We start from the raw sequence: 15,469 nt of genomic DNA, 5'->3' as shown, positions 1-15,469 counted from the left end.
TAAGTCCATCCTCAAATTTCTGGGCTTTTGAGGCTTCATCAGGAACCATATTGGGGAAAACCTAGCATATTCATGAAATTTCTGAGCATACTCTTCTACACTCATAGTAGATCCTTGATTGAATCTAGTAACTCACTACATTTTTGCTCCTAATGTGCTCGGGAAAGAATCGGGCCCTCATAGCAGTCTTAAAAGTAGACCAATCAAAATTAGGTTGCATACGAATGGTAGGTCCTTGAGTCTCCCACCAAAGATCAGCATCCTCTCGAAGGTAAAAGGTAGCATGGTCAACCTTTTGGTTGTCAGGGGTTCCATTAGAGGTGAATATCTTCTCTATATCGCGCAAAATTTTCTAACACATGAGGATCTTCTCGACCAATGAAGGTTGGTGGTTTCAAATTGGCAATTTTCTTGGCCATGGTTGCTTGGGATTCCTCACCGACATGGTTGTTGAGTTGGTTTTGAAGAACAAGTCCAAAACTTTGGGATAATTGCTCAGAGTTCGCAAACGAGCAGCAATTTGTTCGGAAGTCTCAGGCATGTTTTTGTTATTGCGTGAACGTGAACGAGTATTGACGTTAAATGGCATAAGCTACCTAGAAAAGAGAAAACAATGGTGTGACCACCATTTATTATTTATGCAAAGTATAATAATGCGACATAAGCATTTAGTTTGAGCTAGGAACACATCTTAGAAAATATAAACATATTTATTCAATCATTCAATCAACATAACATCTTGTTCAACATAACATCTATTGGTTCTAAAAAAATCTTATTGCACGTAATAAAATAAAAGAAAGAACAACTTAAAGGTCATCATCCTCCATAGGCTCTTCATCTTCCATCTCGGACTGAGGGTGGGTAGGGGTAGGGCTTCTATTAGCTTCTCCTTCATCAGAATTAGAGCCATTTAAATTGAGATTGTAATAGTATTTTTCCATAACATCAATCATGACCCTTCGTAGATACTCAATAGTCAGAAACCATGATCCTTTATGCGTGTACCTCTAACATTAGGTGTATCATTAACATAAACATCATTGTATTTTCTTTTGATGCTCCTAATGGTCCTCGCTCGGGTAGGGTTGTCAATAAAACATATGCTTTCTTTTCAGGAGTGCAAAAGTCTGAATCTCCATATAATCATTAAAATGGTAGCTTTCAATAGCCAAGTTCAAACGATGGACATAATCACAAACATCCTCCTGTATCTCATGCGAATCAAGTAAGGTGAAGCAGAGAGAGGGCCAGTGAGTTTCCTCGTTGTCCTTTTTCTTGCGGTTTGGTGAAGTCTTGCCATCTAAAACATAAAGAAACATATATTAAGTACTTAAAAGTAGTACTTCAAAACATTAATATAACCCACTCTCTTAGTTCATTTAGTCCTAATTTTATTTATTTAATTTACTTAACCTATTTAGTTCATTTAACCCAATTATCCCTAGTTAATCTTAAACCTAAGCTCTTGATACCACTTTGTAACACCCTCCAAATTTAAATAAGTGTAATGTCAATAAATATAGTTTTAAGAAAATTTATTCAAACTTGGAGGATATTACCGCCCATTTACTCTCTAAGAGTAAACGAAAGGCAAACAAAAGATAAGTTAACCCAATATCTTAAAATAGAAATATCATTACAACCAAAGTTATAAAATCTAAAATAGTAACTCCAGATAGAAAAAACTAAATAAGGTCGTCTAGGTGAATTATCTAAGCCTCCTCACACGAGATCCCATCACCAAGTCCAACCTGCAAAGTAATAGAAAGAAGACAACAAGAGAGACAACTCCCAAAAATCAGAAAAACTGAGTAATTCGACTCCATCCCGTAAAAATAATAATTTTAAAAATAAATTTTGATTTTAGAAATAGAATAAAGTGCTCCAACAAATTCATATTAATGTTTGGATTTTCAAACGTTTGTATTACTAACTCCAATACAATCACATAATCATAACATTTATACACACAACTAAAACAATAATTTTAAATTAAGAGAGGGAAATGTGAACGCCAGTAGGCCGGGACTAATCCCTATTATCCGCCTACTTCAACAAGAGGTCGTCACCCCAATATAACCATGGCCAAAATCATAGAGTCCCTAGTGTGCACACCCCTTCTACTTGGATCACAAAATAGAAGGAAGACAACAGTTTCGTATCGTATATAATAATCAACCTATAGATAGTTATACCATCATATAGGGCAACCTGTTCAACACCTTTCGGGCTTCATTACCCTCCTTAGTTTTTATTAAAAGGTCATAATAAACACAATTCTCAAGTTGATAACCATACAATTCCACACGTTCTTTTAACATAAAACATACTCTAGTCATAAAGGTTTTCTACAAGAATATTCACATACTAATACTTTAGTTTCAAAAGAAATCTGATGACTATAATAGATTTATACTATTACCAAATTATAATAACATACTCCAATTCGTAGTATTATGAGAATCATACTTTTATAATAGTGATTACTAACTCAGAAATTCATAATATTAGTCTATAAATTATTTGTTACATACATAACAACATAATCATATAATCACACAAATAGTTGTTTTGCAACGGGAAATAGGGTACGATGAACATTGAAATTACATCGAGTAGCGCAGATACGAATAATAAAGTCACCCCAAGAAAGCTCCTTCTACAAAATCTCTGTCTACAATAGTAAGTAAATGAACTAAATTAGTTACCTATATATAATACCCGACGTAATTAAAATTTGTTAAATTAAAGGGAGTAGCTACTATACTCTAAAAGTTTAGAAGGATCAAGTACTAAAAGTAGTATAAGGGTTTAGTTTAAAAACAACTACAGAAGAAAATGATAAATATTAATAAATAAATAAATAAAAGAAAATGAAAGTCTGCAAAAGAGACAAAAGAAACTTATCAACTTCTTAGTTGTCAAGTTTCATGTGATAAAACAAGAAATGGGTTTGAAAAAGAAAAGGAAAACAATTAAGAAATGTTACAAATAGTAAAAGGAGAAAAAAAATGAAAGGGAAAAAAAAGAAAAAGAAAAAAAAAACAAAAATAAAAATACAATTACAACTCATGAAACGTGGGAGATTTTAAAAAGTAAAACAAGGAAGTTGCAAAGAGAAGAAAAAATAAAGAAAACCTCTCTGGTTCTACAGAACCAGTTTCATTTTGAAGAAACCAAAACAAAGACCAGAGGAGAGAGAAAGAGGAAAGAAGGTAAAGATGAAGAAAGAGAAAAGACATGAGGTGGTCGGCAAGGCAATAGGAAGCTGAGTATTGTATATATATTGTTTGTGGAACTCTTCTCTGATGTAGTCTCAACCGTTCAGCTTGGCTTTGTTCAGTGATCTGAACCACTTGGATGGGTGTACATCCAAGGTTAAAGAAAACATAAGAAAATAGGTCCTTGCTCATGTCGTTGAGAGCCATAGAAATGGAAAAAGCTCTCAAGTCGTCATCTGGCTCTTCGACCCCTTTGAATTTTAGGAGGTTAACCAATGTTACCTTTTTAAGGAGCTTGTCCCTTAGTTTAGGATCAATAATGTCATGGCCATGAGCCTGACTCTCGAGTGCAAGAATTGACTGAATGAATAGCTCGAGTTTCTCAAACCTCAGTTTTGTCTCGGTCTTATCAGAAGGTCATGTTGGCGGAGGAGTGTCATCTTGTGCTTCTTCCTCAATTAGTTTCTCTCTCAGTGCCTTAATCTCTTTGTCTTGTTCCGCAAGACGAAGTTCATCAGTTGAAGTTGGGTCATAATGGCACTGAGTTGTTCATTAGCTTCTTCGATTGCAGATGATGATTCATACGAGTCAGAGGATTCGTTTGAGAATGTGAGAATGCGTTTGACGAGTCTGGGACTAGGTTGACCTTGTATCCTCTTTGTCGTTCCCAAGTTATAATCTCACGATCCGTCCTCAACAGAAATCGAATGGATCTCATAAATTTTAAGAAATAATGTTTTTGAAATGAGAAATGGAGATGAGAAATGGGAATAAGAGATGAAAATAGGAATGAGAGGTGAGAAACGGAAATGAAAAATGATTAGAAATGGCTATGGATTTTGGACTAGTATGAACTTGACCATTATGGAGACATGGGCCTAACTATGTGCAAATGCAAACATGGACTGGATTGGACCGTACAAGCAGACTGGACTTTAGGATTAGGTTTAGGAGAGACTAGACTTTGAACTTATGGGTGAACAAGTAGGCTAGACTTTAAGGAAGACTGGACAATAAAGGAGACTAGACTCTTAACTTAAGGTAAGAAGACTAGCACCTAGACTGTGTAGGGGTGAGCAAGCAAGCTAGACAACTAGACTTCGAAAGTTATATTAGACTAAGCTAGCTAGACTCAATAATTGCTTATGGACTTATGGAATGCTAGACTTTGAACTTACAGGTGAGCAAGTAGGCTAGATATTAAGGAAGGCTAGACAATAACAGAGACCAAACTCTTAACTTAAGGCAAGCAGGCTAGGCAACTAGACTTTGAACTTACAGGTAAAAAATCAAGCTAGGCAACTAGACTTCGAAGCTTACATTAAACTAAGCACGCTAGACTCAAAAATTGCCTATGGGCTTAAGGAATGCTAGACCTTGAACTTACGGGTGAGCAAGCAGGCTAGACACAAAAATTGCCTATAGTCTTAAGGAATGCTAGACTTTGAACTTAAGAGTGAGCAAGCAGACTAGACACAATAATTTCCTGTAGACTTCAGAAATGCTAGACCTTAAACTTACGGGTGAGCAGGTAGGCTAGATACAACAATTACCTATGGACTTAAGGAATGCTAGAACTTGAACTTATGAGTGAGCAAGTAGGCTAGACACAACAATTACCTATAGACTTAAGGAATGCTAAACTTGAACTTACGGGTGAGCAAGCAGGCTAGACTTGAAGCGATGAACTTTTATAGTGTTAAGACTCAATTTTTATAGTACGAAGACTGACTAGGGCTTACATGAGATACAAACTAGACCTAGGATATGAATTGACATATAAGTTTGACTTGGACTAGGATTAGACTTAGAATGGAATAGACTGGGCTTGACATAGACTAGGTTTCACAAATAGATGCAAATAGGCCTAGCTTTGACTTGAACTAGACTTATATTGGCCTAAGTTCGACTCTAATGCTTGTAAATGTATGGACTCAAATTAGATGGGCCTAATTTGAATGCAAAATGGACTCTAATGCAAGTTAATTGGATTCAGCTGATTGAAATGTACTGGATTGAAGGTGTTTAGACTGGGTTTAGAATTTTAGAAATTCATTTTAGAAAAGAACCCCTTGTTTTATCCTCTGTTAGGAAAAGATGATGGATTATTTTTGACAATATATTTTTTTATTGAATGTCGTCGTATGATGGTGATTGGTAAATATTTTCGAAAGAGGTATAATAGAAGAAGGGGTAGGATTGATTTTGAGAAATGTAAGTTTTTTGAAATTGATGAATATGGTAAGGTAAAATTAATAGGGATAGCAGGGATGAAACGGGAAGAGGTAGCATGCATGACACTCCCAACTCTACTATGACCACTTTTCTAAATGCACTTTTTAGGAAAAACTTGGTCTTGCATGAAAGGATTGCTTATTTTGAATTAGGTGAAACTCCTAAAATGACCACTTTTTTTAGCGAATGCAGACAAACGAACATTGGACTGTACGTAGGAGCGTCCATTACGACGACGAAATCATCGAAAAACGTGCAATGCACGAACTGAGTGTCGTGTAGCATTATTCCACGCAGGAGTTGTGCGCCAGGCACAACTTAATGCGCTTGGCGCACTACTCCCCGACACGTTTTTCGGGGATTTAGGTGACGTATTGGGCAATTGACGGTTTTTTTGTTGTTTGTTATACGCGATTTTAGGAATGATGCATAATAATGACAATTTGAGAATATAATAACAGGCAAAAATTGCAACTACAGGAAAATCTCATATAACATGGATGCAAAAGTTCCAACCTGAAAGCCCAGTTCTATGTCCAACTATTGGTCAGGTTTAGGTTAAGGCTAAAAGGGTCCATGACTAAGAGATTGATCTCATGCTCCGTACCTCTGCTTAAAGAGATGGCCACGTGTAAAACGCACTCCAATCTCAGTTGGTTTGCTTATGACTAAGATCCAACACTATCGCTCAAGAAGCTTTTTGGAAGGACAAAGGACGAACCCCCCAGGGGTGACCTCACACATAGAACATGTGCTAATGAGGCAAGGTAGATTATTCTTATGGTGGCTGATCAAAAGCCATACACATGCAAAACTATATATTATTGGAAGGCATAAAGAAAAAGAATGAATCGTATTTTTCAAGTTTCACCCACTCAACTAAAAAAATAAATTTTAAAAAAATATTCCCCAGTGAAGTCGCCAAATTATAGGCGTGTTTTATTTCGCCTACGCGGTGTGAGCGCGTATTATATTTCACTACCCCATTGTTAAGGTTTTATTGAAAATTGTTTTAGAAGAAGTCGCCAACAATTCTTTTCAGGAAAAATCATAAACCTAATTGGATATGATAATAATAACATAGTTAGTTTTTCGAATTTTATTTGGAAAAAGAACACGTAGTATATGAACATACAATAAAAAATAAAAGAACATATTTTTTAGGAAAAAATACCATATTGTTGATGTCTAAAGTCCAATTATAATAAGAATTTAGGTAATAATGAAAAGAACATATAATGATAATAAAAAAGAACGTATACTGAATGAGCATACAAACTTTGTTAAAGAACACATTCTAAAAATAAATGATAGATGTTATTTTTATATTGATGTCATATTTGGATTTAACTTACACATGTTCTTTGTTATATCAATCAATTGTTCTCTTTTATTATAAATAAACCTATAGATTATATATAATTATATGATCTTGAGCAAAATGTTCTTCTTAATTATATCTTTGGCATGTTCTATACAAACTTTGTTTTTCAAAATAAGTTGAAATAAATCCCTTGTAGGGATAATTTGAAGCTGATGCCAACATAATTAGGTTATAGGTTATGATAATAATTATAAGTTTTTAATATAAGCATGAACTTATTTTTCTGATATGATATGATCTTGTTTAATCTAATCTGATCTTGTCTGGTCTGATGTGATCTAATATGATTTGACCTAAGTTGATCTGGTCTGATCTAAGTTGATCTAATCTGATGTGGTATAATATGGTCTGATCTTTTTTATCTTATATGATCTAAAATAAGTTAAAATAAGGTGAACTGAACATAGCCTATATGAAAGGCGGATTATTCAATTACACGCCCGTCCTAGCTATTTTGGGGTGCCCAAGCCATCATACTAAAAAGAGGTATATTAGGAACTCAAAAGATTAGTTTATCCACACCCCGACTACTTAATAGTGCTTACTCTAGCACTTGCTCCAAATTTGATCAAGAAACTTAGAAAAAAATTGCCCACTTAGTTTGCTAGTAGGGCTAGCACTAGATCGAAGATTGGCCAGGTCATCTGCCTCCTTGCAGATTTTCATCTAGGACGGGTGGGTGAATAATGTACTCATACATGAATAATCGTCAGCTCTATCGTTAGTTCGAAGCATAGATAAAAATGTACATTGTCTAGTGTGGTAAATGCATTGCAAAGGCACGACTTGTGTGATTCATTTCTTTAAAAATCTAAAATAATTTCAACCAGTATTGTTTGTCTACTATTCTATCACGTGACAGTTATACAAAACAGTTATGTATCTGTTTCTCCTTGGGCCACGTCTAGACAAACAAAAAAAATAACAACATTGAAATTGTTAATTTTCAAGGTTCCTGTCAATAATTACTAATTTGGTCCATGCCATAATTCTCATTAAAGATCATTCAATTTCTAGCTGCATCTTCAATGACATATTGGAAAGAAAAAAAGAAGACAAAAAGGATTTTCTAACACTATCACTATCAAAAAAATTATCATACACCCGCCATACAGTGTGTATCGTGAGTATGATATACCCAAAGTTATTTTTTTAATCATTGCTTATTTGAACTCATACAAATGAGCAAATATACTAAACAATGAGAGTTTCAAATGAACAAGCGAGCAAAAATTAGTCTTTGATGTACCATGTACATGGTACACTCGGTTATATAAATGAATGAACTCCTAACCCTATTTACTCTTCTATACAATAAACAAGATTTGCAAAAACAATTTAAGATCAACCTCTCGTATAGTCTTCGAATAACGTCAATATTCCAACGAAATTGCAAGCTAACCGGCACATACTGTAAATGATTAAGCTTACATGATTTAATTGATTCGAGATTCACCTTATGACCTTAAATTATATGGGAATTCACTTTATGACCTTAAATTATATGGGAATTCACCTTATGACCTTAAATTATATGGAGATTCACCTTGTAACTTTAAGGCCACAAGGTCGAATCCTCCCAATTAGAATACTTAGGGATAGAGATTCTCCTTGCCTTCGCCCATACTCTCAAATGTTTGGCTCGCAAATTTTTTGATCAAGACATTGTGTCACGTTAAAGTATAGACATATCCTTCTCTTTACAATTTTAAAATTTTTAAAAAATGAGTGGACCGACATTATTTGTTATTTACCACCAACCTGTTTAGCATTTCATACGTATTTTCCTTCAACACAAGAGCCCAAAGGCCACCCACCAAGCTAAGTTTAGCCTAGAGATAAGAAATGAACCTTCCAACCTCAAGGTTGAGGGTTCGATTACCACAAGGAGCACTTTGGGAGATGATTTTTTCTTACCATTCCCCTCAATCTGAAAGTGTTTACCCGCAAACTCATACTGTGTTAACCTGCGAGAAACGTCGGTCTAGCAAGACCCTTCATCTTACCCTGGGATTCCCAATAAGGCCAAAAAAAAAAGCCACCGAAAAGAAAACAAAATTGAAACTCGGCAAGATTTATTTTATTTTTCTTGACAAAAGGGCGAAATTATTTAATGCCGCCAAACATGACATATGCGGGGAGATTACATGACGGGGACAGATAACAAGAGCGGATCTCAATGCCTCTCTATGTCTGAGTACAGTAAGATACACTGAATTAACCAGAATAAATACAAATTATTCTAAACCAAAACCAAAACCAAAACCAAAACCAAAAAAGAAAAATTGCAGAAAAAATAAAACAGAAAAATAAGGGAAGGATTAGTAATTGTTGAGTTAGTTACCATTGATACACAAAATAATACACTCGAAATAATAATAATAATAATAATAATAATAATAATAATAATAATAATAATAATAACAACAATTAGTTAGGGAGTAATAAACAAAAAGATTTAAGAAGGAAGAATAAGTAGGGGTAGCCTTTTCATGCTCATGATCACCAGTTCCATTCAACAACAGACTCCTCTACAAGTTCCTCAAGAAGCTTCCCTTCTATTTCCTTTCCTAAATTGTCAACTTGTAATCTTATTTGTTCACACCACCCTTTCCCTATCACTTCCTTTCTCACCAGCCTCTCCACTAAGCTGTGATTGTCCCCACCATCAATTGAATAGTACTTGACCTCACCAGGCATCAATTCCTTCATCCAGGCTAACACCTTATCGGCCAATCCCATCCCTGGCCCGCTTTCCAAGTATCCATTGCTAAGCCCCACATATGGTCCACCCCAACGGCTAGTGGTGGTCCCGAAGCCTGTAATATCCACAAGTGCTGCATTAACACAGTCGAAAACAAGCTTCCTGCTCGATCTTAGCTGCCTCCTTTTTGCTTCGTGTAATGGTTCCTTAGCAGTCAGGTCAATATATTTATCTCTCAATAGGGGATCCAATGGGCTCTCTGTGGAGTGCCATCTGGCCAGATTTGAACCCACTTGTCCCTCATCGCTAAGGCCTGCCATCGTGAATAAGGATTGAACTAAGTAAACATACTCGACCTCATCCTCGCCTGCTCCTGGGGACACGAACGGGGAATTTAGAGCATAGTTAGTGGCTGTTTCTGCAAAGGATTCTTCCCATGATAAGGTCCGTGCTATTGATCCGATTGGTGGTGATTTATCAATCAAGTTAGACTTGCCGAGACACAGAGGAACATGCTCTCCTGTTTGATAAATAAATTGAGGAAAAATTAGGCTAGTAACAAAGCCAAAACAACACGAGAGTCTTTAAATGCACAGTAACATTATAAAACATGTTGAAGAACAATTAAATACCATGTAGGTTCGGCACAATGCTACGAGAGCAACCGAGCAAGGCATTGTCATCCTCCTCAAATGTAGGTTCCAGAACTGAGATTGGGCTAGGTTGTTCCTGATTCTCCCCTTGAATGACAGGTGGGCCTAGCTGGGATACAGAGAAACCCTGCAAAACCAGGAAGCTTAGTTAAAAAAATGCAACTACTGAATTGTCAAACTTAGAAGTTCTAGTGATTCAAAAGATACAAAAAAAAAAAAAAAAAAAAAGTTCTAGTACATCCCAGATCACTAAACATGTAAAACGCACTCTCTTTCTACGAAAGGAGAAGGCAATAAAAGTCCAGTAACCTATGTAAATTAAAAAAAAAATGCTACCCAAAGCAACAGGAATGCGAAAGTAGTAAGCCCATAAACAAAATGAAAGGGAAATCATTATATAATGATCAATTACCTGCGGAGAACATATGCCTTGCCCAAGTCTCGTATCATTCAGATCTGTCATAACAGTTCCGTTAAGTGACCATGACGTAGGGGAGAGAACCACCTCAGAATGGTCATTGCTTGTTCTTCCGGGAGTTGCCAGGAACCCTGGAGTTTCAGCTGTTGCTAATTGAGAGTCATCATTAGAAAGTGATTTGCCGGACTTCTCTTTCCTAGATTTCTTATTCCTTGAGAAGAACAAACTAGTGACTTTCCCGGTAAATGAGGTCTTTGATGCTTTTGCCTTTATTAGTTCCTTTGGAACGCCCCCATTGCAAAGTACTGGATTGGCTACTTCAACATTTAGTCTTTCACCATAAGCTGTAGAAGAAACAGGAACTGATTTTGATCTCAAAAGATTCCTGGGGGAATCATCTCCAGTTTCTCTGGCACCCATATTGCTGTTCAGGCATGATGTTGATCCCCTTGGATCTTCATGTCTATTGTTATCCTCTTCTTCACATATTTCAGATTTTTTAACCTCTGAAAGTGCAAGCATTTCACCTAGTGTACTTGAACTTCTTCGAATGTGCCGTTGATCGTGATTATGATTTCCATTTGATGCCATCATGGCCCATCTCTCAGAAAGTCTCTTCTTTGCTTCTCTACAAACTGACGACTCTGGGGAATAGGACGCTCGGCTTAAAGACGAAGAAGAAAATGGGCTACCAAATCTATTGACATAGTCCCAAGAATGCCTCGATGTTGGAGACATAACTTCAGAATCACTAAGATTTCCAGTTGCAAATTCATTTTCCGATTTTTCAAAAGAACTCTCATCTCCTGTATATCCATTAGAGAACACAGAGGAGATCAAGGTTTCATCTCTCCGATGACCAGCCAGGTTTTCACGCATCTGTTGCGTGATTTCCTTTGCCACTTCCCTAGCTTCTCGAGCCTCCTCATCTTCTGGTTCCTCAAAGAAATTTTCACTCGGAAGAACCCGTGGTGAGGATGGGGTTGAGGAGACAGCTATTTTAGGTTCATTAGTCTTAGCAAGGCTAGGTTTCAACACCACTATCCGGGTGGGCTGGAGAGGACTATCAGTAACTTTCCAGGACGATATAGTAGGGGGAAATCCATGATGCTGGTCATCCCACACATGAACCTGGTTCATCAAAACTTGCTTCTTTACTTGCTTTTCATTTCTCTTAGCTGGTGCAGCAAATTTTTCATCACTCACCACTTTCGAAGGTCTAAGGACAGTAATTCGCTTCGTCTCTGGAGATGGAGAAACGGAATCCCCTACATAAATTTGCTGAGAAAACAAAGAATTTGGCTCTTGAAGAACTTTCAGAAATAAGTCCCCATTGGAGCTCAACACATCTAAAGCATCTTGGAACTCCTTGGTCTGCCTTAGCTTCTCGTCTGTGGCAAGGCGTTTTGCTTCCATGAACTTTTGACGAATCAGTGCCAGTTTTTTTTCATTCATGTTTTCATTGAACCTTCCCTTTTGAGGCGAATTATCTCTTCTACAGTTTGTTCTTTGAGATTGCTGCCAGATCTCATATATGTCTTTATACTCATTCTGATCTTGGTGTGGATGAACCTCAGAGTCAATTTGTTTGCTGAAAAAATCTTGTTCTTGCTGCCAATATCCTATTGGTATCTCTGAATGACAATTTCGAGAATAGACTCTTGATTGAATTCTCTGAGCAGCAAAATCAGGCTGCTGTTGCTGAGGAATCACATCAAGTCCCATCAACTTCGCCACCACATTAGGTGGCCTCTGTTTGGATTCTAAGTCCTTTGACATTTCTTGAGCCATCAACATCTTTACAGGAGTTCCATTAGGTTTTCTGTTCGATGAAGACCTCCTTAACTCAGAGACCATCTATAACCAAGCAAACAACAAAAATGAGATCAAAGCCAAAAATTATATTATGCAGTATCAGCAGAACAAAAGGAAGTCATCAAACAGATTTTCATAGTTACCACTTTATCTTCCATCTCATCCACAGCAATGCTTGACATCCTGGAGACATCTGATCGACTTCTTGATAAAGAAGAACCTGCAAAATGATCAGCTTTTTGTCAATGAAGCTGAATCTATGGTTTTCACGTAAAATATTAATTACAATTTATTTTATGCAGAAGTTTTACAGTCCAGACTCTTCAAAACATCTGTGGACAATATGCCCTCACAAACAGGTCAGGGTCAAGAAAAGGTGGATTGCATTTCAAACAAGATAATAAGATCAAAATTTTCAACCTAAACATTGCAGAAATAAAATGCAATTCAGAAAGGAAACCTTTTCTTAACTGATTCATAATCAATAAGCCAAGACAGATATGTACAAGCAAACACATTAAGAAATCATGATAGCTCAGTACATGCTATGCAAAAATAAACAGCCCTTAACCAATAAGAAAAGACACATCAAATGACATAAAATTTCCCATAAACATTGTGTCACTCCAGCATGCAATCAACATTCTACAAGTCTTAAGTTTGTGTATAGGTGGTTCCCCAAAAAAAAAAAAACCAGTAAGAGTAAAGGGATCACCATCATTATAAGGCTTGTCAGAGAGAAGCCGGTTTCCAGATATGCTTAAGTCGAAGAGGTTGACCATTCTTCCCAAACATCCTGGCACAGGCTTCTCGGAACCGCGTGTTTTACCATTCAGATGAATCCCATTCATTTGAGACCCTGCCACAACATGTTTCAAATCTTAATCCCAAAACATCATACAGTAGTAACCCAAGTGCAATGAAAAATCAATTATAAAGAAAATATAAGAGCATCCACTGCATGGACTTCAAAACCAGAGTCAAGCAGTAACAAAAGCACTGCAATGATCCAACATGACTTTGCCCTCCAAAACAAAAAAACACGGCAGACACAAGAACTGAGATTGATATCTTATAAACAACGGTTCTAACCATCGAAAGAACGAGAAAATGGGCAGCTTTCTACACCATAATGGCATGCACATAACAATCTTGCATTCATTGAAAGGAACAAAAGCAGCTCCAAGGACCAAGGGTAAAGAAAAAGAGATGAAAAGATATAACTCAGTTAGAAAACTGGAGAGACTGATTTATAAGAAAGATCAATGCCAAACCCAAATTTATTTCCAGAAAAATACACCCCATATAAACCTCCTCAACAAGGACCTCTCAGTGTCAGAGCTGAAAACTCATCCCAAAAAAAGCAGGGAACATATAGGAGCAAAAGCAGAGAAGAATATAATAGAGGAATTTGTAGAGTAATCAAAAGTCAGAATACACAAACAAGAAACAAAATCTGATCAAAGAAAAGGAAATAACATAAGAGCAAATGGAACATTCATTTCCCCAAATTACAAAGAATATGTAAATTCATCAACACACATTCTAAGAAACAGTAAAATAGGGACTAGTTACTGATTTTTTACAGTAAACCAAAAGCATATATGATATACCCAAATGATATTTCACATCAAAGCTAACACCAACTACCAGCCAGCGTTATTATCAAGGAAATCAATCAATAACCAACCCACAAAATTAATAAAAAATTTAAAAAAATATGAAAAATAAAATAAAACCACCACCACCATGATTGTTCAACTCACATTCCAACTCAACCACTATAATCAGCAGCACAGTGCATAAAAATCATATTATAATTAGCTTGATTTGGGCACTTTCACAACCACAAGAGTGTAAAGACCAACAATCATCAACCAAATAATTGAGAAATCATTCACCAAAAGATAAAACAATAGCACTTATATATGTATATGTAAAAAATATTGATCTATTAAAAAGGAACAATTACAGTGAATTTAAACACATACCCATATGAAATTTCACATCGAACTTCATAAAATTACCATTTCCATCCTTAAATCTCAAAAAACAAATTAAAAAAAAAAAAATACCCCCAACAAAAAAAAAACAATTAATCACTTCATTACTGAACCCACATTCCAATCCAACCACCCACAAATGAAATAATTTAGCTTCATTTTACCCACATATACTTCACAATTGCATGATTGATACAGTACAAAAAGAGACTGCCTAAAAAAATTACCCAAAAAGTGAAAAAAAAGGAAAAGTTACTCAATAAAAAGCTGTATTTTTTAATAATGTAGAAAAAGATAATAGATTCCAGAAGTACCTTAGAAAAGTGAGATCGGAAGAATACAAAGAAGTGCCCAAAAAGTGAAGCAAAATCAAATTAAATCAACAAAAATAAAAAAAAATCAAAAAACCCAGAAAAATGCAGTAATGGAGAGAGAAAGTAGGTGAAAGGATGAAGAAAAAAAGGGCATTTTTTTCAGGTGAGGAGAGAGAAAGGGCTGTATTTGCGGCGGTTGAGGTGGTGGTGGAAAGACTGAGAAAAGTGAAACTGAAGAAATTTTGCTTTGTTTTTGAAGGGATTGTTTGGTTATTATATGTTTTCTTCTCTTTTGCAAGTCTTATCGCTTTCTTTTGCCTAATTCTTTTTTGTTATTTCATTTGTTGTAGAAGTAGACGTAGTTGTATTATTTTTTTGTGGGTGTTTATTTGTCTTACTCACTAACTTTGAGGACACATACCGTGTGTGCGGATTTGAGGAGTGTGGGGTTAATTGGGATTTTATTTTAAGAGGTTGGATTACGGAAAAAGGGGGAGAAAAAAACAAAGGAAGTGGGAGAAGATTTCTTGTAGTAGATTTCTTTGTTAATGGAAAATGGAAATATGTTATAATAAGTCCATTATGTGGGTTTAGTACCAAAAATGGTAATTTGATACTTACCATAATCAGGGTAATGGTTTTTCGTGGGTATGTAATTATATGTTCTATTTAAAATATATATATATATATATATATATATATATAGTTTACTAGTTTAG

General features: G+C 35.8%; 1 protein-coding gene across 4 annotated transcripts; it reads right to left on the bottom strand.

The window, feature by feature from the left end:
- Window positions 1-8,901: 8,901 nt before the first annotated feature.
- On the bottom strand, window positions 8,902-15,164 carry LOC104899346 (hypothetical protein). 4 transcript variants are annotated; one of them, XM_057396131.1, is made up of 6 exons: window positions 14,751-15,164; window positions 13,149-13,292; window positions 12,577-12,653; window positions 10,613-12,475; window positions 10,180-10,327; window positions 8,902-10,067 (listed from the first exon to the last, which is right to left on the bottom strand). In XM_057396131.1, the coding sequence occupies exons 2-6, from the start codon at window positions 13,282-13,284 to the stop codon at window positions 9,346-9,348; spliced, it is 2,946 nt and encodes a 981-aa protein (XP_057252114.1). In that variant the 5' UTR covers window positions 13,285-13,292; window positions 14,751-15,164; the 3' UTR covers window positions 8,902-9,345. The 4 variants fall into 4 exon arrangements, with proteins under 4 accessions (XP_057252114.1, XP_057252113.1, XP_048503785.1 ...); XM_057396130.1 differs by lacking the exon at window positions 14,751-15,164 and adding an exon at window positions 14,425-14,700; XM_048647828.2 differs by lacking the exon at window positions 14,751-15,164 and adding an exon at window positions 13,526-14,193.
- Window positions 15,165-15,469: the final 305 nt, after the last annotated feature.

This window comes from Beta vulgaris, chromosome 7 (assembly GCF_026745355.1).
Source record: "Beta vulgaris subsp. vulgaris cultivar EL10 chromosome 7, EL10.2, whole genome shotgun sequence".
Classification (NCBI taxonomy): domain Eukaryota; kingdom Viridiplantae; phylum Streptophyta; class Magnoliopsida; order Caryophyllales; family Amaranthaceae; genus Beta; species Beta vulgaris.
Note: the sequence above shows the minus strand (reverse complement) of the source record. Positions and strands in the feature narration are given on the sequence as shown.